A 24,820-nucleotide genomic window follows, 5' to 3' on the forward strand; every position below is an offset into this window, starting at 1 on the left:
GGTCGAGGCGGGAATGCGCCACCTGGGGGACGGGTGGGTGCGCGGGACCGGGACGTGGGACTGGCCCAGAGAGGGTGATGGCTAGTCGACAGGAGAGGGGGGGCGCGCAGCCCCCCAGTCTGGCTGATCACGTGGAACGTGAGAGGCCTAAATGGGCCGATTAAGAGGGCCCGAGTGTTCGCGCACTTAAAAGGACTGAAGGCAGACGTGGCCATGCTTCAAGAGACGCATCTGAAGGTGGCGGACCAGGTTAGGTTAAGGAAAGGATGGGTGGGACAGGTGTTCCACTCAGGGCTGGACGCAAAGAATAGAGGGGTGGCCATATTGGTGGGGAAACGGGTGTCGTTCGAGGCTAGGAACATTGTAGCGGACAGCGGGGGCAGATATGTGATGGTGAGTGGCAGACTGCAGGGAATGGAGGTCGTGCTGGTCAACGTATATGCCCCGAACTGGGATGATGCGGGATTTATGAAGCGGATGCTGGGACGTATCCCAGACCTGGAGGTAGGAAACGTGCTGGACCCAGGGTTAGATAGATCTAGTTCCAGGACCGAAAGAAGGCCGGCAGCGTAGGGGGTTTATGGACCAAATGGGGGGAGTGGATCCGGGGAGATTTGCCAGGCGGTTCTCCTTTTTCTCCCATGTCCATAAGGTATACTCCCGGATAGATTTCTTCGTTCTGGGAAGGTCACTGATTTCGAGGGTGGAAGGAACGGAGTACTCGGCCATAGCGGTTTCAGACCATGCCCCACATTGGGTGGATCTGGAATTAGGAGAGGAGAGGGAACAGCGCCCACTCTGGCGACTGGATGTGGGATTATTGGCGGATGAGGGAGTCTGCGGAAGGGTGCGGGGATGTATCGAAAGGTACCTGGAGGCCAATGATGATGGGGAGGTCCGAGTGGGGGTAGTATGGGAAGCGCTGAAGGCGGTGGTCAGGGGAGAGTTGATCTCCATCAGGGCTCACAAGGGGAAAACAGAGGCCAAAGAGAGGGAAAGATCAGTGGGGGAGATCTTGAGTGTGGATAAAAGATATGCGGAGGCCCCGGACGAAGGACTATATAGGGAGAGGCGAAGACTCCAGACGGAGTTTGACCTGCTGATCACAGGGAAGGCAGAGGCACAGTGGAGGAAGGCACAGGGGATGAGATATGAATATGGGGAAAAGGCGAGTCGCCTGTTGGCCCACCAGCTTCGTAAGAGGACAGCAGCGAGGGAAATAGGGGGAGTTAGGGATGAAACGGGAACTACGGTGCGGAGAGCAGGGAAGGTGAATGAGGTGTTTAAGACCTTTTATGAGAGGTTATATAGGTCCCAACCCCCGGAGGGAAAAGAGGGGATGCAGCAGTTTCTGGACCAACTAATGTTCCCGAGGCTGGAGGAGCAGGAGGTGGCAGGCCTTGGGGCGCCAATTGGGGTGGACGAGGTGAGCAAAGGGCTGGGGAACATGCAGGCAGGGAAGGCCCCGGGACTTGACGGGTTACCGGTGGAATTTTACAGGAAATACGTGGACTTGTTGGCCCCGCTGCTGGTAAGAACCTTTAACGAGGCCAGAGAAGAGGGGACTCTACCCCCGACAATGTCGGAGGCGACGATATCACTAATCCTGAAGCGAGATAAAGACCCGCTGCAATGCGGGTCTTATAGGCCTATCTCGCTTCTGAATGTGGACGCCAAGTTGTTGGCAAAAGTGCTGGCAATGAGGATAGAGGATTGTGTCCCGGGGTGGTGCACGAAGATCAGACAGGGTTCGTAAAGGGGAGACAATTGAATGTCAACATGCGACGGCTATTGGGGGTGATAATGATGCCCCCATCAGAGGGGGAGGCAGAGATAGTGGCGGCGATGGATCTATGGGAGATGCTGAGTTGGTTCGGGTTCGGGGAGGGGTTTGTCAGCTGGGTTAATCTCCTCTATGGGGCCCCAATGGCAAGTGTAGTCACAAATCGGCAAAGATCGGAGTATTTTCGACTACATAGGGGAACAAGACAGGGCCCGCTGTCCCCATTACTGTTCGCGCTGGCAATTGAACCACTGGCCATAGCGCAGAGTGACTCCATGAAATGGAGAGGGGTGGTTAGAGGGGGAGAGGAACACCGAGTGTCACTCTACGCAGATGACCTACTGCTGTATGTGGCGGATCCAGTGGGAGGGATGACCGAGGTTATGCAGATATTGAGGGAGTTTGGAGATTTCTCGGGATATAGGCTTAACATGGGAAAGAATGAGCTTTTCGTGATACACCCTGGGGACCAGAGTAGAGGGATAGATGGCCTGCCGCTAAGGAGAGTGGAAAGAAACTTCCGATTCCTGGGGATTCAGATAGCCAGGAGCTGGGGAACCTTACACAGACTCAATCTGACTCGGCCGGTGGAGCAAATGGAAGAGGATTTCAAAAGGTGGGATATGCAGCCGCTGTCACTGGCGGGCAGAGTGCAGGCGATTAAGATGATGGTCCTCCCGAGGTTCCTATTTATGTTTCAATGTCTCCCTATATTGATCACTGAGGCCTTTTTCAAGAAAATAGATAGGAGCATCATGAGCTTCGTGTGGGCAGGGAAGGCCCCGAGGGTAAGGAGGGGGTTCCTGCAACGTAGCAGGGACAGAGGGGGACTGGCGTTGCCGAATTTGGGTGACTATTACTGGGCCGCTAATGTGGCGATGATCCGTAAGTGGATGATAGAGGGAGAGGGGGCGGCGTGGAAAAGGCTGGAGATGGCGTCCTGTAAAGGAACGAGCTTAAAAGCGCTGGTGACGGCGCCACTTCTGCTCTCCCCGAAAAGGTTTACCACGAACCCAGTGGTGGCGGCAACATTAAGCATCTGGGGGCAATGGAGGCGACAGAGGGGTGTGCTGGGAGCCTCGGTGTGGTCCCCGATCAGGAACAACCATAGGTTTGCCCCAGGGAGGTTGGACGGAGGGTTCCAGAGCTGGCACCGGGCAGGAATTAGGAGAGTGGGACACTTATTTATAGATGGGACGTTTGCGAGCTTGAGAGCGCTAGAGGAAAAGTATGAGCTGCCTCCGGGGAATATCTTTAGGTATATGCAGGTGAGGGCGCTCACGAGACAACAGGTGAGGTAATTTCCGCTGCTCCCGACACAGGGGATCCAGGATAGAGTGCTTTCGGGGGTGTGGGTCGGGGAGGGCAAAGTGTCCGAAATATACCGGGAGATGAGAGAAGAGGGGAGGAGCTGGTAGAAGAACTGAAAGGAAAATGGGAAGAAGAGCTCGGGGAGGAGATTGAGGAGCGTTTGTGGGCTGATGCCCTTAGTTGGGTAAATTCCTCTTCCTCGTGTGCCAGGCTTAGCCTGGTCCAATTTAAGGTGCTACATAGAGCACACATAACGGGAGCGAGGTTGAGCAGGTTCTTCGGAGTGGAGGACAAGTGCGGGAGGTGCGGGGGAAGCCCGGCAAACCACACACATATGTTTTGGTCGTGTCCGGCACTGGAGGGGTATTGGAGGGGAGTGGCGGGAGTGATCTCGAAGGTGGTGAAGGTCCGGGTCAAGCCAAGCTGGGGGTTAGCTATATTTGGGGTAGCGGATGAGCTGGGAGTGCAGGAGGCAAAAGAGGCAGATATTGTGGCCTTTGCGTTCCTAGTAGCCCGGCAAAGGATTTTACTCATGTGGAAGGAAGCGAAACCCCCCGGCGTGGAGGCCTGGATAAACGACATGGCAGGGTTCATAAAACTGGAGCGGATGAAGTTTGCGCTGAGAGGATCGGCTCAGGGGCTCTCCAGGCGGTGGCAACCGTTCCTCGACTATCTAGCGGAACGTTAGGGGGAAAATAGATAGCCAGCAGCAGCCCGGGGCGGGGGGGGGGGGGAGGAGAGAGCACCATTTCGTGTTATGTCGTTAGTTCACTATTTTATTTAAACCATGTTATCTATCAGTTATCATGTTACCGTTTTTGTTGATTTGTAAGGGGGAAAAATTGTGTTTGCAAACTTTAATAAAATATATTTTAAAAAGAAATACGGGTACTGCTTTCGCTAATTTCCGAAATACAAACTCCCGACAATTTTGTCACAACAAAAAGTCTATCAGTTTACTTTATAGCCCTGTTAGTTACGCATGCATACACACACTTCCGAATTATGAGGATTGATCAGAACTGCTTGAACACTTGTGGTTTTCTGTTCCCATTTGGATCTCTAATTCAAACTTTTGGATTCTCCCGGGGTGGTGAAGCCACTTCGAGTTCGGGTCCCACCAGAGTCGCCAGTAATATGTTGCTAACTTTTGGTTGGTTCAATTGGCTCTGTTTTATAACCTTTGCTCTCGAGTCGCCAGGTATCTTTATGATACCGCCACGAGATTCAAGTTCGAGTAATGATCAATAACTCAATGCACCGATTAGTAAGATTCAAATCAAAGCACATTTATTATACACAGTAATCGCTACTCATGCACAAATTCTACTTCTAAGCTACTTCTACGACTAACAGGCCTATACTTAGCTTCAGACTGGCCCACCAGGTCAGGGGAACAAATGGTCTTTCGTTCGGGTTCTGAGTCTGCGGGATTCGAAGTTGGTACGATTGGTAGCTAGGATCGCCTATCTCGTAGCGAGCGTTGACTTAAGACTTACTGGATCTCGGCGGCAGTTGAACCGGTCACGGTCAAGGTTGGTTCGCGTTGCTGGGTGACCCGGTCAAGAAGAACGATTTGAGCTTGGGGGCTTAACTTTATAGTCCCCAGGGGCTTCCCGCCTTTCGGGGCGGACCTTGTACCTGGTTCCAGGTGATTGGTGATTGGAGTAAGCATCAGCGGGTGGGAGGAGCTAGGGTAGAGTAGAGTAGAGTAGAGTAGGGGGATATTGAGGCAGGTCCGTGCGTGAACAGAGCCGTGGTTTGCATTATGTTTCATGTGTAATTTGTGTCTTGACTTCTTTTTCTGTTTGTACTGTACAATGTCATTTTTTCTATATGCCTAAAATACCTCAATAAAATTGTCTGTTAAAAAAAAAGTTGGGAATTCAGCTGGAATTTACAAACATACGAGCATATGAATTAAGAGTAGGCCACGCTGCCCCTTGAGCCTGCTCTACCATTCAAAAGATTATGGCTGATCTGATTGTAACCACAACCCCACATTCCTGCCTACTTCCAATAACCTTTCACTCCCTTGTTATCAAGAATCTATCTGCTTCCATGACCTTTGGGGAAGAAAATTCCAGAGAGTCATGCCCCTCAAGAGAAAAGGATTCTCATCTCGACCCCTTACCCCCTCGTTCTAGATTCTTCGACAAGAGGAAACATCCTTCCACATCCACCTTGTCAATAACCCTCAGGATCTTGAAAGATTTTGATCAAGTTGCCTCCCACTCTTCTTAACTGTAGTGGATACAAGCCTAACCTCTCAACCCTTTTCTCGTACGACAACTTGCTCATTCCTGGCATTAGTCCAGTAAACCTTTCTTAACTGCTTCTTTCCTTTTCTCAGGATACCAATATTGTACACAATACTCCAGATGTGGTCTCACTAATGCCCTGTGTATCTGAAGCATAACCCTCCCTTACTTTTGTAATCAATTCCCCTGCCAATCAACTATAATATTCTATTAGCTTTTCTAATTGCTTGCTGTACATGTGCCTTTTGTGATTCATGCACATGGACATCCATATCCCTCTGCACCTCAGGGCTCTGCAATCTCTCACCATTTACCTAATAAGCTTATTTTTTATTCTTCCTGTCAAAATGGACAATTTCACATTTTTCCACAATATACTCCAGATTTTATCCATTCACCTACCCCTATGTCCATTTGTAGCCTCCTTATGTCCTCTTCACAATTTATTTTCCTACCTATCTTTGTGTCGTCAACAGATTTAGCAACTTCAGTACCTTCATCCAAAGACATTTATATAAATTGTTAGAAGTTGAGGCCCCAGCACAGATCCTGTGGCACACCACTCGTCACAATCTGTCAACCAGAAAAATACCCATTTATGCCAACTCTATTTCCTGTTAGCTAGCAATCTTCAATCCATTCCTATATGTTATCCCATACACCATGAGCTTTTATTTTCTGCAATCCATTTCAGTGCATTCCTAACATTTGCCACTTTTGTTTAGGCTTTATTCCATTATTTTGAAGTAAAAAATCTAACATGGCTCCTTTTGCTTTAATTTTCTTAGGTTTCTAACTAGGTTGGAATCTAACTGGCACTGTCCTATCATGTTATTAATTTGGACCAATCAGCAACATCGTAAATCAGGCCACAAGTATTTTGCTGCAATGTGCAGAAGAACATGGTATAAAAAAATTTAAAGCATGGCAAAAGAGTTTGGAGCTCTTTTGATTTGAGGATCAACGCATAGAGGGACCATAGTTTCATGGGCAAGGCAATCTTTTCCATGCTTTTTGTATGTTTTTAGGTTCTATAAGGGCGGCATGGTAGCACAGTGGTTAGCACTGTTGCTTCACAGCGGCAGAGTCCCAGGTTTGATTCCCAATTTGGTTCACTGTCTGTGCAGAGTCTGCACATTCTCCCCGTTTCTGTGTGGGTTTCCTCCGAGTGCTCCGGTTTCCTCCCACAAGTCCCGAAAAACGTGCTGTTAGGTAATTTGGGCATTCTGAATTCTCCCTCCGTGTACCCGAACAGGCGCCGGAATGTGGCGACTAAGGGGCTTTTCATAGTAACTTCATTGCAGTGTTAATGTAAGCCTACTTGTGACAATAAAGATTATTATATTATTATAAAAACATTAACAAAGTACCGAAACTACCAGAAACATTAGTCTAAAGTTATAAATCTGTGTTTCTGCTCTACTCCATGAATGTTGCACTTTCTACTCTTCTTCCTACACTATGAGGAAGGTGGGTCCATCCTGTCACATCTCCTTATTTTTTATTCTTCCTGTCAAAATGGACAATTTCACATTTTTCCAATATACTCCAGATTTTATCCACTCACCTACCCCTATGCCCATTTGTAGCCTCCTTATGTCCTCTTCACATATAGAAAAAAGGAATAGTGCAGTTTGAGGTTTTCCTAACCGGTTCTCCAATCTCAGATCTGATCAGAACTACATGGTATGCAAAGGGAAAGGTACACCTTAAATAGGTGCAACTGACTTACACCAAATACTGCATAGTTTAAAAGAACACTTACCACCAATTGTTGTCTCTTGAAATTCATCAAACTGGCCTTTGACAAAACGCAAGACTAAACTTGATTTCCCCACTGCCATATCTCCTAGTAGAACCAGTTTGAACTGACAGATTTTTGTCTGGCCTAGACCATTTGGCCGAGAAGCTCCTCTGCTTGCCATGATCACTGATGCTTGTAAGTTCAGTGTTCCAGTTTCAATGATATTTTAGTTGCACAACCATGAAGTGGTGACCTTTACGATATTGTTGTTGAGTGACCACTTATCAACTGTAAAAATAAAGGTGCATGGTAAGGTTGATTTACTGCAGCAAATCAGTACTTTGAAGCCCACTCAACAGTCCTGTAGATAGACAGGTGATAGTCACCCAGAATACAATGCATTACTGAAAACCCCTCCTCAAGGTTGTAATTATATCACAATTGTAGCATCAGTGCAAGTACTTTTACTTCACATCGATGTTAAAGTTGTAGGGTTGCACAGTGGTTAGCACTGACGCTTCACAGCGCCTAGGACTAGGCTTCGATTCTTGGCTTGGGTCACGTTTTGTGCGAAGTCTGCACATTCTTCCCATGTCTGCATGGGTTTCCTCCGGGTGCTCCGGTTTCCTCGCACAAATCCCGAAAGACGTACTTATTAGGTGATTTGGACATTCTGAATTCTCCCTCAGTCGCCCCGTAGTGTGGCGACTGGGGGATTTTCACATTAACACTGCAGTTACTGTAAAACTACTTGTGACACTAATAAAGATTATTATTATTTCTGGGAATCCAAAGTCAAGTTAGGACATGTCTCTGGATTTACATTGGACTGGATTTTCCCGCCCCACCCGCCGCAAGAACGCCAAGGGCGAGCCGCGTAGAATGGAAAAATCCATTGACCTTGGGCAGGTTTCTCCGGTCGCCGGACGAACGCAGCCGGAGAATCCCAACCATTGTAACTTCTTAGCACTGGTGTGAAGTGAAGTGAAGTGAATTTGTGTTAAACAGAAGTTATAGCTGCAATGTAAATGAAACCTATAACGTGATACATTTTTAAACTACTGTAATACATACTGCTTTCATCATTAAACAAAAAATTTGCCGTAAAACCTTTAGTTTGGCCTTCAACTGAAGTAGTCTAAAAAGCCAATTCACCCTACCACTGGGTCTTGCAAATCTTTCACTCAGTTTAACAAAAATTAATGAGTACAATATCATAATTAAACCCAAGTATAGCTGCTACATATATTTCAAAAACCTAGTCACAAATTAATTTAGTTGAAGGAACAACCACAAATATCTCAAAAACAAAGTACGTGATACAAGGAAATAACAGCATGATTTTTTTCTGAGATTTGATAGAATAGTTCAAAATCATAAGGGAGAGGGGACAGAGTAGATGGGAGAAATTGTTCCTGTCCGTAAAAAGATCAAGAACAAGGGGAATACAGATTTAAAGTGCTTTTCAAAAGAAGCACATGTGATGTGATGGGAAACCTTTTCACACGGGTGGTTTGGGTCTGGAATGCACTGCTTGGGAATATGGTGGAGGCAGGTTCAAACGAGGAATTCAAGAGGTTAATGGATGATTACTTGAATAGAAACAATGTGCAGGAGTATAGAAAAAAGACTGGAGAATGGCGCTCAGTCATAATGCTCATTTGGAGAGCTGCTGCAGACATGATAGACCAAATAGCCTCCTCCTGCACTGTTAACAATTCTGTGATTACTTATAATTTGATTTGAACCAAAAAAAGATGGTGGACTATTCAAATTTAATACATCCAGTACAAATTGCTGCCAAGAATGAATTGCAAACATTTACACTATGCTGTCCTAAATTACTTTTGTACATATAGTTGGATAGTTGCCAAAGTCATATGATCCTCAAAACCAGAGAAATTGCACACACTGCAGTGAGCCACCTCCATCTGGTATACATTTTCTTTTTAGGAGTGATTTCCCACCAACCCTCCACCATTCGCCCCATGGTAGGAGAATCAAATAATTGTCCATGTTTTGCACACATCAGAATCAAGCACCTCCAGGATGGATCCAGCATAGACCAAATGGAGATTTTTTGTTTCAAAATATCATTGTACAAATTAGCATAGATTCATTCTGTCCAAGTCAAGTTTTGGTACAAACATTGTAAACAGGTTGTCCAGTCACCAGACACATCCTGTATGTGTAAAAGGAATTTTACATTTAAACGCCAATTCATGAACATTCATATTAAATTTCAAATCTGATTTGTCGAATAAGGCACTAGATTATCAAATCCACCGGGGCGGCACAGTAGCACAGTGGTTAGCACAGTCGCTTCACAGCTCCAGGGTCCCAGGTTTGATTCCCGGCTTGGGTCACGATCTATGTGGAGTCTGCATGTTCGCCCCGTGTCTGCGTGGGTTTCCTCCGGGTGCTCCGGTTTCCTCCCACGGTCCAAAGATGTGCAGGTTAGGTGAATTGGGCATGTGAAATTGTGTCCAAAAGGGTTAGGTGGGTTACTGGGTTACAAGGATAGGGTGGAGGTGTGGGCTTTCCAACGGCTGGTGCAGACTCAATGGGCTGAATGGCCTCCTTCTGCACTGTAGATTCTATAATTCTATGAATTTCACTTCTAGGCTTATTATTTTTTCCCAAAGCTTCCTGTCAGTTACTAGCTTAGTAATAGCTGGATTGCACTTAAGCATTGATTGAGTGGTCTGATTAAAAACCTACGCCTCACCTGCCAATCCATTTGGCTTTGCCAGACATCAATCTTACCTGAACAAGGGAGAAGAAATAAAGAATGCAGGATTTACTTCCAATGCTTTGTGTGGCAGCACTGGTGGAGATCAAGGAGATGACCAGAATCACTTTGACAAAGAGTCATCCAGACTCGAAACGTTAGCTCCCTTTTCTCTCCACAGATGTCAGATCTGCAGAGATTGTCCAGTATTTTCTGTTTTTGACCAGAATCACTTATTCATCATCTCAACTAATGCCCTGATGTTGAACAGAAAAAAAGCTCCTCTCGCATAGAGAATTTGCCAATTGCACCAAGAATAGCCCAACTGTAATGAGCTTCACATGCTTACCCTTGTGTCCCAACAAGTCTAACATTAGCACTGACGTAACCAGCTCTTCTGCAAAAATGCACAATATGACATTCCACAATTTCCTGTTGAAGTTTAGCAAGCATTCAGTATGCAAGCACAGGGGAATATTTATCAGCATTTTAGAAAAGGAGAAACTGAATATACAAATCACAATTCAAACAAGAACAGGTGGAACAAATGCCCTTTTTCTGCTTTCAAGTTAATTTGCTGCATAATTACATTGTATATGAATCATCGGCCCAAAATTTGCTGGAGCTGGTCAGCTCCTGCATGTCCGGTTAGTTAGGCTTGTTTCTTCAGCATGAATGTTTTGGCCACAAAGCTGCTGGGTGTGCAAGCTGATAACAGCACAGCAAGAGCAACAGGATGTTTCTGACCTTGATAGGCCAAGCAGTTAATCTATATATCCAATGAGGTTTATTATTGAGATATAGACAGGAAGGGCTGAGAAGGAGGGGATTTCAAGTGATTGAAATCAATGTGAACCAAGTACAGAGGGAGGAGAGAGAACAGGGAATAGGATTTTTTTAAATTAACATATTGAAAAATCAACAATTCACAACTTGAAGGAATGAGAGTTCACACATTTAATTGTTCATTTTCTGCTCAAAGGAGGTTGATTACATTGTTAAAAAAGAATATTTACACATTATTACTAGATAAAACTTCCTATTGCAAGTTTCATGGGTAATTAATGGCTAAATCCAGCAACTTCATAAATATTAAGGGTAAGCTGCTGTCTTTGCAAACTCAATGGTGGAGCAATACAAATCAGTCAGTAACTTGTAGCGATACAAAATTCACAGGGTATATTTTTATCACCATAAGTCACTGGATGATTTTCACATTGATAATAATGTGTGCAGTTTAGAAGCTGTTACTTTTTTCAGCAAGATCTGGCCTTTATTTGACTTTAGCTTACAGAAGTATTAAATGTTTTACTGGAATAACAATTGTTGACCCCAAGTCAGTTCGATTTTTAAAAAAAAATATTTTATTGAAAATTTTTGGTCAACTATCACAGTACATTGTGTATCCTTTACACAATAATATAACAGTATAAATAACAATGACCTGTTTTATAAACAAAGAATAAATAATATATAACAAAAACTAAAACTAAATGGCAACTGCCTTGTCTCAGATAAACACTCTCCAAAAATATGATTTAACAGTCCAATATACAATTATTTATAGCAACGACCTATACATATTATACATATATATTAACAACCCTGAGAGTCCTTCTGGTTCCTCCCCCCCCCCCCCCCCCCGGGCTGCTGCTGCTGCCTTCTTCTTTTCCATTCCCTCTATCTTTCTGTGAGGTATTCGACGAACGGTTGCCACCGCCTGGTGAACCCTTGAGCCGATCCCCTTAGGACGAACTTAATCCGTTCCAGCTTTATAAACCCTGCCATGTCATTTATCCAGGTCTCCACCCCCGGGGGCTTGGCTTCCTTCCACATCAACAGTATCCTGCGCCGGGCTACTAGGGACGCAAAGGCCAAAACATCGGCCTCTCTCGCCTCCTGCACTCCCGGCTCTTGTGCAACACCAAATATAGCCACCCCCAGCTTGGTTCGGCCTGGACCCCCACTACTTTCGAAAGCACCTTTGTCACCCCCACCCAGAACCCCTGTAGTGCCGGACATGACCAGAACATGTGGGTGTGATTCGCTGGGCTTCTCGAGCATCTCGCACACCTATCCTCTACCCCAAAAAATTTACTGAGCCGTGCTCCAGTCATATGCGCCCTGTGTAACACCTTAAATTGAATCAGGCTTAGCCTGGCACACGAGGACGATGAGTTTACCCTACTTAGGGCATCCGCCCACAGCCCCTCCTCAATCTCCTCCCCCAGCTCTTCTTCCCATTTCCCTTTCAGCTCATCTACCATAATCTCCCCCTCGTCCCTCATTTCCCTATATATATGACACCTTACCGTCCCCCACCCATGTCTTTGAGATCACTCTGTCCTGCACCTCATGCGTTGGGAGCTGCGGGAATTCCCTCACCTGTTGCCTCGCAAAAGCCCTCAGTTGCATATACCGGAATGCATTCCCTTGGGGCAACCCATATTTCTCGGTCAGCGCTCCCAGACTTGCGAACTTCCCATCCACAAACAGATCTTTCAGTTGCGTTACTCCTGCTCTTTGCCATATTCCAAATCCCCCATCCATTCTCCCCGGAGCAAACCTATGGTTATTTCTTATCGGGGACCCCACCAAGGCTCCCGTCTTTCCCCTATGCCGTCTCCACTGTCCCCAAATTTTCAAAGTCGCCACCACCACCGGGCTTGTGGTGTATTTCTTCGGTGAGAACGGCAATGGGGCCGTCACCATAGCTTGTAGGCTAGTCCCCCTACAGGACGCCCTCTCCAATCTCTTCCACGCCGCTCCCTCCTCTTCTCCCATCCACTTACTCACCATTGAGATATTGGCGGCCCAGTAGTACTCACTTAGGCTCGGTAGTGCCAGCCCCCCCCCTATCCCTACTACGCTGTAAGAATCCCTTCCTCACTCTCGGGGTCTTCCCGGCCCACACAAAACTCATAATACGCTTTTCGATCCTTTTGAAAAAAGCCTTCGTGATCACCACCGGGAGGCACTGAAACACAAAGAGGAATCTCGGGAGGACTACCATTTTAACTGCCTGCACCCTCCCTGCCAGTGACAGGGATACCATGTCCCATCTCTTGAAGTCCTCCTCCATTTGTTCCACCAATCGCGTTAAATTTAACCTATGCAATGTACCCCAATTCTTGGCTATCTGGATCCCCAAGTAACGAAAGTCCCTTGTTACCTTCCTCAGCGGAAAGTCCTCTATTTCTCTGCTCTGCTCCCCTGGATGCACCACAAACAACTCACTTTTCCCCATGTTCAGTTTATATCCTGAGAATTCTCCAAACTCCAGAAGTGTCCGCATTATCTCTGGCATCCCCTCCGCCGGGTCCGCTACATATAACAACAAATCATCCGCATACAGAGATACCCGGTGTTCTTCTCCTCCTCTAAGTACTCCCCTCCACTTCTTGGAACCCCTCAATGCTATTGCCAGGGGCTCAATCGCCAGTGCAAACAATAATGGGGACAGAGGGCATCCCTGCCTTGTCCCTCTATGGAGCCGAAAGTATGCAGATCCCCGTCCATTCGTGACCACACTCGCCACTGGGGCCCTATACAACAGCTGCACCCATCCAACATACTCATCTCCAAAACCAAATCTCCTCAGCACCTCCCACAGATAATCCCACTCCACTCTATCAAATGCTTTCTCGGCATCCATCGCCACCACTATCTCTGCTTCCCCCTCTGGTGGGGGCATCATCATTACCCTTAGCAGCCTCCGTATATTCGTATTCAGCTGTCTCACCTTCACAAACCCAGTTTGGTCCTCATGGACCACCCTCGGGACACAATCCTCTATCCTCATTGCCATTACCTTGGCCAGAATCTTAGCGTCTACATTTAGGAGGGAAATAGGTCTATAGGACCCGCATTGCAGAGGGTCCTTTTCCTTCTTTAGGAGAAGCGATATCGTTGCCTCAGACATAGTCGGGGGCAGCTGTCCCCTTTCCTTTGCCTCATTAAAGGTCCTCATCAATAGCGGGGCGAGCAAGTCCACATATTTCCTGTAAAATTCAACTGGGAATCCATCCGGTCCCGGAGCCTTCCCCGCCTGCATGCTCCTAATTCCTTTCACTACTTCCTCTATTTCAATCTGTGCTCCCAGTCCCACCCTTTCCTGCTCCTCCACCTTGGGAAATTCCAGCCGGTCCAGAAAGCCCATCATTCTCTCCCTCCCATCCGGGGGTTGAGCTTCGTATAATTTTTTATAAAATGCCTTGAACACTCCATTCACTCTCTCCGCTCCCCGCTCCATCTCGCCTTCCTCATCCCTCACTCCCCCTATTTCCCTCGCTGCTCCCCTGTTCCTCAATTGGTGGGCCAGCAACCTGCTCGCCTTCTCCCCATATTCGTACTGTACACCCTGTGCCTTCCTCCACTGTGCCTCTGCAGTACCCGTTGTCAGCAAGTCAAATTCTACGTGTAGCCTTTACCTTTCCCTGTACAGTCCCTCCTCCGGTGCCTCCGCATATTGCCTGTCCACCCTCAGAAGTTCTTGCAGCAACCGCTCCCGTTCCTTACTCTCCTGCTTTCCTTTATGTGCCCTTATTGATATCAGCTCCCCTCTAACCACTGCCTTCAGCGCCTCCCAGACCACTCCCACCTGGACCTCCCCATTATCATTGAGTTCCAAGTACTTTTCAATGCACCCCCTCACCCTTAGACACCCCCCCTCATCTGCCATTAGTCCCATGTCCATTCTCCAGGGTGGGCGCCCTTCTGTTTCCTCCCCTATCTCCAAGTCCACCCAATGTGGAGCGTGATCCGAAATGGCTATAGCCGTATACTCCGTTCCCCTCACCTTCGGGATCAACGCCCTTCCCAAAACAAAAAAGTCTGTTCGCGAATAGACTTTGTGGACATAGGAGAAAAACAAAAACTCCTTACTCCTAGGTCTGCTAAATCTCCACGGGTCTACTCCTCTCATCTGCTCCATAAAATCTTTAAGCACCTTGGCTGCTGCCGGCCTCCTTCCAGTCCTGGACCTCGACCTGTCCAGCCCTGGTTCCAACACCGTATTGAAATCTCCCCCCATTACCAACTTTCCCACCTCTAGGTCCGGGATGCGTCCTAGCATACGCCTCATAAAATTGGCATCATCCCAGTTCGGGGCATATACGTTTACCAAAACCACCGTCCCTCCCTGTAGTTTGCCACTCACCATCACGTATCTGCCCCCCTATCCGCCACTATAGTCTTTGCCTCAAACATTACCCGCTTCCCCACTAATATAGCCACCCCCCTGTTTTTCGCATCTAGCCCCGAATGGAATACCTGCCCCACCCAACCTTTGCGTAGTCTCACCTGGTCTATCAGTTTCAAGTGCGTTTCCTGTAACATAACCACGTCTGCCTTAAGTTTCTTAAGGTGTGCGAGTAACCGTGCCCTCTTTATCGGCCCGTTCAGCCCCCTCACGTTCCACGTGATCAGCCGGGTTGGGGGGCTTTTTACCCCCCCCCCCCCTTGTCGATTAGCCATCCCCTTTTTCCAGCTCCTCACCCGGTTCCCACGCAGCTGTGTCCCCCCCAGGCGGTGCCCCCCCGCCCATCCCACCCCATGCCAGCTCCCCCCTCTCCCCAGCAGCAGCAGCCCAATAATTCCCCCCTCTCACCCCCCCCCCGCTAGATCCCCCACTAGCGTAGTTACACCCCCCATGTTGCACCCAGAAGTCAGCAAACTCTGGCCGACCTCGGCTCGCACCGTGCGACGCCCCCTCCTTCCTGCTTCCCTATTCCCGCCATGATTATCATAGCGCGGGAACCGAGCCCGCGCTTCCCCCTTGGCCCCGCCCCCAATGGCCAACGCCCCATCTCCTCCACCTCCTTTCCTCCCCCCACCACCTCCTGTGGAACAGAGAAAAGTTACCACATCGCAGGATTAATAACATAAAACTCCTCTTTCCCCCCTTTTTACCCCCCTCTTCGCCCCCCATACTCGCCCCACCACTTTGTTTCAAACGTTCTTTTTTTTTTTTAATAACCCGCTCATTCCAATTTTTCTTCCACGATAAAAGTCCACGCCTCATCCGCCGTCTCAAAGTAGTGGTGCCTCCCTTGATATGTGACCCACAGTCTTGCCGGTTGCAGCATTCCGAATTTTATCTTCTTTTTGTGAAGCACCGCCTTGGCCCGATTAAAGCTCGCCCTCCTTCTCGCCACCTCCGCACTCCAGTCTTGGTATACGCGGATCACCGCGTTCTCCCACTTACTGCTCCGAGTTTTCTTTGCCCATCTAAGGACCATCTCTCTATCCTTAAAACGGAGGAATCTCACCACTATGGCTCTGGGAATTTCTCTTGCTCTCGGTCCTCGCGCCATCACTCGGTATGCTCCCTCCACCTCCAGCGGACCCGCCGGGGCCTCCGCTCCCATTAACGAGTGCAGCATCGTGCCCACATATGCCCCGACGTCCGCTCCCTCCGCACCTTCAGGAAGACCAAGAATCCTTAGGTTGTTCCTCCTCGCGTTGTTCTCCAGCGCCTCCAGCCTTTCCACACATCGTTTATGGTGTGCCTCGTGCATCTCCGTCTTCACCACCAGGCCCTGTATGTCGTCCTCATTCTCGGCAGCCTTTGCCTTCATGACCCGAAGCTCCCGCTCCTGGGTCTTTTGCTCATCTTTTAGCCCTTCGATCGCCTGTAATATCGGGGCCAACAGCTCCTTCTTCATTTCCTTTTTGAGTTCTTCCACGCAGCGTTTCAAAAACTCGTGTTGTTCAGGGCCCCATATTAAACTGCCACCTTCCGACGCCATCTTGGTTTTTGCTTGCCTTCCTTGCCGCTGCTCTAAAGGATCCACCGCAATCCGGCCACCTTCCTCTCCTTTTTTCATCCATATCCAGGGGGGATTCCCTTCTGGTTCACCGCACAGTACTTTTAGCCGTTAAAATTGCCGTTGGGGCTCTTATTAAGAGCCCAAAAGTTCCTTCCACCGGGAGCTGCCGAAACGTGCGACTCAGCTGGTCATCGCCGCACCCGAAAGTCAGTTCGATTTTTTTTGTTCTGCAGATATATGTTTTCGTTTGGGAAAGAATGCCATGTTATTCAAAGTAAGAATTATCAACTGTGAATTTTCTCAAGGAGGGATCAATACTAAAACTTTTGCTGAGTTTGGGCAAGTCCCAGGGTATCACTTGACACACCCAATCTACAGGACATAGCAGAAACCCACCAATGTTACATTTACATTGGGCTGCAACCTTTAACACTATGAAGAACAAGAGCAGCAATGTCATGGAAACAGCAGAAGCTCTGAATTTCCCGGTGAGTCACATATCATCTAAATTGGACTTCTGTAATTGTTGGGCCAGAATTCGAGAAATCAACCATGGTGGGAGTTGATCACTACAATCACCAATGCAGTTAAAGTTGATGCTCCACAGCCCTCACCTTCCTAGGGTAATTTGGGATGGACAGAAATGACCTTGACCATATAGCAAATACAATGAACAAACAATAATAAAAAGTAAAACATTCCCTCCAATTGGTGAAATTTGATTTGGAATTTACTTGCAATTCAGAAATAGAAAACTGATATCATGCTAATATCAGTTGGAACAAAAATGGCTCAAACTTGGATTGAAATGGTTTCTAAATATGTTTTTGTATAACTTCAAGGCAGGCCAGCAGCACGGTTCAATTCCCATACCAGCCTCCCCGAACAGGTGCCGGAATGTGGCGACTAGGGGCTTTTCACAGTAACTTCATTGAAGCCTACTCGTGACAATAAGCGATTTTCATTTCATTTTTCATTTCCTATCCAAAAGTCTACTCATACTTGTGATCTAATTAAAAGATATGAATCAGCCTCGGTGACATAGGTTTCTTAAGAGAAATATTTTTCAATTTATTCACAACATTCTGAACTAGCAGCATTTTGCACATTCTGCAAACGATTCCGTTTACATTGCACATGATTTATTTATAGATTACTTCAACACTCATGGGGCACTGCAACAGCAAGTTCTATGGTCAGAATGTTATTCTGAACAGCAGTGTTTATTTCAAACAATTAAAGTGTGCTGTATCCATCCACTCCTCACAATGTTCTCGCTCTATCAGGCAATCGTTCTGTAGCTAACACGGTACCATTTCTGTTACTTAGAAATCTGCAAAAATGTTACATGGCTTCCTGAAAACAAATCCGGTTGTAATTTTGTGTTTAAAAGGAGCGCCTGCACTATTAGATGCTTACACATATATTGCTTATACACACTAATAAAGGGCTTATATAGGGTAGATACATGTAAGTTTACAGTCCTAGTTCATAAAACTGCTTACCTTTAGCTTTCCATGGAGAAATTGAAACAAGCCAATTTAAAACACACACGCACGCACAAACCAATCACGAGTTGATTCTGTTGACACAGCAATCCAGCTGAAGTTTCAAGTACATCAGTACTGATCAAGTAGATCTTTCCATTTTAAGCACATTATTTTTTAAAATAAATTTAGAGTACCCAATTCATTTTTGCCAATTTAGCATGGCCAATCCACCTAGCCTGCACATCTTTGGGTTGTGGGGCAAAACCCACGCAAACACAGGGAGAATGTGCAAACTCCACATGGACAGTGACCCAGAGCCGGGATCGAACCTGGGACCTCGGCGCCGTGAGGCAGCAGTGCTAACCACTACGCCTCTGAGCCACGCCCAATTTTAAGCAAATTAATATTACTTTTAACTTTTAAAAGTACAATAGGAAATACTTGAAAAGAAACGGTCTTAAAATAATCCCTCCTAAGTAATGTCGGACTACGGGTCGGATGCCATCTCAACAATAAGAAATAAAATACTTAGCCAATAGTCTGGGGAATTTGGGTGAATTTAGCACAACGTGCACTTAAATAGTGCTTATAATATAGTAAAACCTTCCAGATATAATTTGATCCAAATCCATATCAGGGTTTTAGGCCAGATGATATAAACACTTGATCAAAGAGGTAGGAACTGAGGATCTTCATAAAGCAGCTGAGAGAGGTACAGTGGCAGTGATGTTTAAGGAAGAAATTCTAGAGCTCAGGCAGCCGAAGGCTGGAGTGATTAAGAGCAGGGAAACACAAGAGGCTAGAATTTGAGGAGCAATCAAGGGCAAGAATTTTAAAATCAACACATTGCCGGGTCGGGACCTAACGTAGGTTTAATCAGCAGAGGTGTGATGTTTGAGCAGAACCCGATGATGGGTGGCACAATAGTACAGTGGTTAGCACTGTTGCTTCACAGCATCATGGACCCGAGTTTGATTCCCTGCTCGTGTCACCGTTTGTGCAGAGTCTGCTCGTTCTCCCTGTGTCCGCGTGGGTTTCCTCCGGATGCTCCAGTTTCCTCCCACAAGTCCCGAATGACGTGCTTCTTAGGTGAATTGGACATCCTGAATTTTCCCTCCGTGTACCCGAACAGGCGCCGGTGTGGTGACTCGGGGATTTTCACAGTAACTTCATTGCAGTGTTAACATAAGCCTACTTGTGACACTAATAAAGCAAGGTTTTGGTCCAGTTCTAGCTTATGGAGATTGAAAGCCGGTGCCTCCACGGGCTGCAATAGTTAGCACTGCAACCTCACGGCGGCGAGGACCCGGTTCAATCCTGACCCCAGGTCACTGTCCGTGTGGAGTTTGCATATTCTCCCCGTGTCTGCATGGATCTCACCCCATAACCCCAAAATGATGTGCAGGGTAGGTGAATTGGCCACGCTAAATTCCCCCTCAATTGGAAAAAAAAGAGAATTGGGTACTCTAAATTTATTATTTTTTGAAATAAAAAGAAAGCCTGTACCCCCAACCAGGAGAGCATTGGAATAATCAGGTTTAGAGGTAAAAATTGTATTATTTATGATTTCTGCCTCTCTCAATTTACACCCATTCAAATAATAATCTTCCTTCCTATTTTTTCAACCAAGTGGATACCTCACATTTATCCACATTATTTTGCATCTGCCAGGTATATGCCCACTCACTCAGCCTGTCCAAAGCCCGCTTGAAGCATCTCTGCATCTTCCTCTCAGTTCACACACAACCCCCCCCCCCCCCCCCCCCCCTGTATCATCTGCAAATTTGGAGATAGTACATTTAGTTCCCTCATCTAAATCATTAATATATAATGTGAACAGCTGGGGTCCTAGCACAGATCCCTGCGGTCCCCCACGAGTCCACTGCCTGCCAATCGGAAAAAGACCCAGCTAACCAGCTTTCTATCCAGCTCAAGACACTACCCACAATTCCACACACTTTAACTTTACACAATAATTGCCATGTGTGACCTTGTCGAAAGCCTTCTGAAAGTCTAAATAAACCACATCCTACTGGGTACCCCTGGTCAACTCCAGTAGTTACATATTCAAACAATTCCAGTAATTTGCCGCGGGTGATTTCCCTTTCGTAAATCCATGCTGACTTTGTCTGATTATACCACTGCTTTCCCAATGCTGTGGTATGAAATCCTTGATAATGGACTCTTGAAATTTCCCTACTACTGACGTTAGGGTCACTGGTCTATAGTTCCCAGTTCCCTCTCTACCTTCCTTTTTGAAGGAAACATTTCAGAGTCCAAAGAGTTTTGGAAAATGACTGCCAATGGATCTACTATTTCTAGGGCTACTTCCTCAGGTTAGATTGGTTTGGATTTGTTTATTGTCACATGTACTGAGGTACAGTGAAAAGTATTTTTCTGCGAGCAGCTCAACAGATCATTTAGTACATTTTAAAAAAAATATTTTTTACTCTCCTCCTTTTTCACATTTTCTCCCAAATTTACACCCAGCAACAATAAACAATAATCAGTAACAAATATGTCAATCCCCATATCAATAACAACGATCCCATCCTCCCACCAAACCCCAAACATTAGCCCGCATGTTCACACAAACAAATGACAAAAAGGAATTAGGGATCACCCATAGTCATCATTAACACACACCGCCCCCCTCCCCCCAACCCTCCCACCCACCCGCCCCAACTAATGTTCGATGTTATCCAGTTCTTGAAAGTGCATAATGAATAATGCCCATGAATTGTGGAACCCCTCCATCCTGCCCCTCAGTTCAAACTTAACCTTCTCAAGAGTCAAGAATTCCAACAGGTCCCCCGCCACGCCAGGGCACGGGGTGGAGAGGTTGCTCTCCAACCTAGCAGGATCCACCTTCAGGCGATCAACGAGGCGAAGCTACAACATCTGCCTCCACGCCCGTTTCCAACCCTGGCTGCTCCAACACCTCAAATATGGCCTCCCGGGGGTCCGGGTCCAGTTTCACGTGCACCACTTTAGAAATTACGCTAAAAACCTCCTTCCAGTAATCCTCTAGCTTTGGACAGGACCAAAACATATGAACGTGATTAGCGGGGCACTCTTGAGGTTGGCCTTATTGAAGTCCCCGGCCACGATGAACAAGACCTTCATGCTACTGTTTCGTTGTTGTTTATAACTGTGTACAGTTCTTTCTGTGCCTTCTTCATTCCTGCCTGGAGTGGGATGTAGACCGCTGTGATAATGGTTGAAGTGAACTCACGTGGAAGATAGTATGGCCGGCACTTCACGGTCAGGTATTCAAGGTCCGGGGAGCAGTAGGTCGCGAGGGTCGCCACATCCAAGCACCAGGATGAGTTGATGAGGAGGCAAATCTCTCCACCCTTTCCTTTGCCTGATGACGCGGTGTGGTCCGCCCAATGAATTGAGAAGCCTTCAGGTTGTATGGCACAGTCCGGTGAGGTGGGGGTTCAGCCATGTCTCTGAAACAGAGCACACAGCAGTCTTTTACTTCCATCTGAGGGGTAAGTCTGGCGTTAAGTTCATCCAGATGTTTTCGATCGCTTGAACGTTTGCCTGGAGTATGCTGGGGAGGGGAGTCTTGAAACCGTGTTGCTTCAGTCTCACCTGCAGACCGCCGCTTTGCCCCCGCTTCCTCGGTCGGCGGCTGCGGCTGGATGGTCCCAGAATTTGATAAGAGAAGTCTGACTTTGTGAAAGGTAGGTGGCCGTGTCTGCAGGGTCTCGGGCACTGGTTGCGGTCTTGGGGTTGCTAGGGGGACATGGATTGCGATCTGGTTGGGTCCCGGCGTTCAGCGAATACGGGAATACCTTGCGGTGCGCGAGGAGGGTATCCGCCGTTTTGGGGGTCTTGGGTCGCAGGTAGGTACTCTGGGATAAAGATTAGCAGGCCCTGTAGATTTATCCACCTTCAATCCCTTTAATTTCCCAAAACCATTTCTCTTGTAATACTAATTTCCTTCGGTTCCTCACTAAAACGTGTGTTTCTCAGAACTGCTGGTACATTATTCATATGTGGTTGGAGTTCACCTCATTGTCAAACAGAATGCCAAGGTGGCAAATAGTCTGGTTTATCCTCTGAATGTGACCAGCAAAAGGGATGGAGTCAGTGGCTAAAGGATGGAGTTTGAGAGAGAGATGTCAAGGATTTTGGTCTTCCCAATATTTAATTACAGGAATTGTTTGCTCCTTCAGGAGGAGATGTCAAAAGGCAGGATAAATTAAAAGGCAGTCACAGAGACTGAGAAGATGGTGAGTCAGATAGAGTTGGCCATCTAACTTTGCTTTGGAATTGTTGCGAGGGGTAGCATAAAGATGAGAAATAGGAGGGGACAAGGACAGATCCTTGGGACACTGCAAGGTAATGATGTGGTAGCAGGAGCAGTAGCCACGGCAGATGATTCTCCAGCTACAATTGGATAGATATCAATAGAAGTAGTCAAAGATAGTTCCAGTTGAAGGACCAAAGAGAGGTGTTGGAGAAGGATGATGAGAGCAATTGTGTTTTATATGTTAGTCAGCTGCCTAGGTGAAGCAGTGCTTACATTGCATGTCTTTTTATGATTGCTATATAGATTATAAAGTACTTTGGAGCATTCTAATGTTGTGAAAGACGCTATATAAATGCAAGATTTTTTGTTCGTTTTGGCCGGAAATAAAATTATCACATAATTAAAAGCAGCCCACGGTCACTTGAAGTTCTATTTTCTCAGGGAATTTTGCAAATTAGAATCTGAAGTTCAGTTTTAAGTTGGTCCATCTGGTATTTTAATATTGGCTTGCATGTATAAAATTATTGAAATGTATTACTGCAATTTCAGACCATAGCCCATACCTGACTTTCAGTTACTATTAATGCTTTCTACTCCTTAACTAAATTAATCATGCTCCCGTCATTCAAGTAATTCTCCAGCAGAACCTTTAATGCGAGGAGTATATAGATACCGTGTTCAAATTATCCTTGACTATAACTAGCAGTTAGTCAGAGCTTAAACAATGGAGTAAGACCAGGCTAAATCCCCAAGAATTGATTTGTCATGTCCCTAACATTAAAAGTACAATTAGTATTGCACAATCCTTCAGTAGTCCATTTTTAACTCAGAACGGACAAAAAAGGAACATCGTTCAGTTAACACTGTGCACTTTGCAGTCATACATTTATTATTGTATTTATTTTTCCATTTGGCATAGAACTGCACACTTTGATCTGCAATCACTTATACTATATCCCATTTTGTTACAATTGAAGAACTTGTGGTCTATGCCATCATGCCATGTGTTTTTAATCTGTGGCACATTTTCTGGTTCTTAGCCTGGTGTGCATCCACAACCCTAAGAGTGTCTTTGAGACAAAATGTTGTGTTCTGTATTAGATAGTTGATTCAAATTCTTAGTTACAATACATGCAGAGGACTAAAATTCAGTTATTGCCAACTATATTTTTGGAAAATAAACATTTACATTTCAGTCAGATCACCGGAGAGCAAGTAAAACATGTATAGTCCTAGAAATCCTCAATATGCTCAATCTGGTGGCTACCACTGTATGTGGGAATCAAACCCAGATAGATATCTGAATTGGTACCGACTCGGCGATATTTATCAGATTAGTTCCTGCTGAAATAAAGTTGGTTTTAATATACTAATTTAGATTGAAGTTTCAGCCATTGCGTTGCATGGGTTTTACTCTATCCAACAAAGAATAACTACTCATCTGATAAAAGTAAGGGAAATGCAGATTTTGTGAAAGAATTTTGTTTAAGTACACTTTCAAAACAATCTGGTTTTATTCGTAGATTGTCCCAAGGCACTTTCACAGGCATGTTAACAAAATTTGATACCAAGCCACAAAAAGAAATGCTAGGTTATCAAAAGCTTGGCCAAAGAGGTAGGTTTTAAGGAGCGACTTAAATATGGTGAAAGAGGTAGAGAAGTGAACAGTTTAGGGAGAGAATTCCTGAAAAGATTGATTTTATCTTACAGGATGATCCAGTGTGTAACCAGCTGAAAAGGTAGCTAGAATTGACTACGTCAGTGCTACGTCATGAGTTTAAGGTAAAAATGTATGTTGAAACATAGCTCAGGTGAATTGGTTTTATTATTTTTATACAGTGAACTGTGAAAAGTAGCAACATTTACAGCAATCACCATTTTATATTAAATGCCATTCATTTACCTGTTCTATGTTGAATAAATTGTCTGTTGGTTTATATCCTGAGTCTCAGTTTGATAGCATCTGCATTCAATCAGTCTTTGGAGAGTCACATGGTGGTGCGCAGTACGTTCCAGTAAGCTGGCATACAGTGGCAAGGGCTCTCCATTTGCGCCTCAGGTCTCAACTATTCTTTACTTAGGTCCTAGGCAGGTAAAGATACAGTGGGGATGGGATTTGCCGCAAAAAGTTAAATTAAAAGCATAATAATTATTATCCAATCAACTAAAGAAAGCAATTAGGCTATCCATTCAATCACCACAAAGTAGTCCACTCATTCGCCAAAGGTTTTCAAGTTGTCACATTTCTGGTCAAACAACAATACCCTTAGATTGTCTGCAGCTGCTTCCAGCTTAAGTGACAAGATTATTCTAATCTTTGGCTTTTCTATTTTTTCGTAATTTTCAAAAAACTAAATCTATAGTTAATTTTTGAAACAGCTGGCGAGAATTTTTTTTCCGCATTTCTTATGTTTTTGCTCGTAAGCTTCAATCAGCCTGGGACTGCAATACAAGGAAAAGGAACTT

At 46.0% G+C, this 24,820-nt stretch overlaps 1 protein-coding gene across 3 annotated transcripts in view; it reads right to left on the bottom strand.

The window, feature by feature from the left end:
- The window catches only part of rab5b (RAB5B, member RAS oncogene family), a 149,380-nt gene that overhangs the window by 80,126 nt on the left and 44,434 nt on the right, over positions 1 to 24,820 (bottom strand). For 2 of the 3 annotated variants that reach the window (XM_072479342.1, XM_072479350.1), the window contains exons 2-3: positions 24,258 to 24,438; positions 7,121 to 7,387 (exon numbers count right to left, since the gene is read on the bottom strand). In XM_072479342.1, coding sequence (XP_072335443.1) covers positions 7,121 to 7,280 — 160 coding nt within the window. In that variant the 5' untranslated portion in view covers positions 7,281 to 7,387; positions 24,258 to 24,438. The remainder of the gene's footprint in view (positions 1 to 7,120; positions 7,388 to 24,257; positions 24,439 to 24,820) is intronic. The other variant, XM_072479356.1, reaches the window with a different exon arrangement.

Source organism: Scyliorhinus torazame, chromosome 2 (assembly GCF_047496885.1).
Source record: "Scyliorhinus torazame isolate Kashiwa2021f chromosome 2, sScyTor2.1, whole genome shotgun sequence".
Taxonomy (NCBI): domain Eukaryota; kingdom Metazoa; phylum Chordata; class Chondrichthyes; order Carcharhiniformes; family Scyliorhinidae; genus Scyliorhinus; species Scyliorhinus torazame.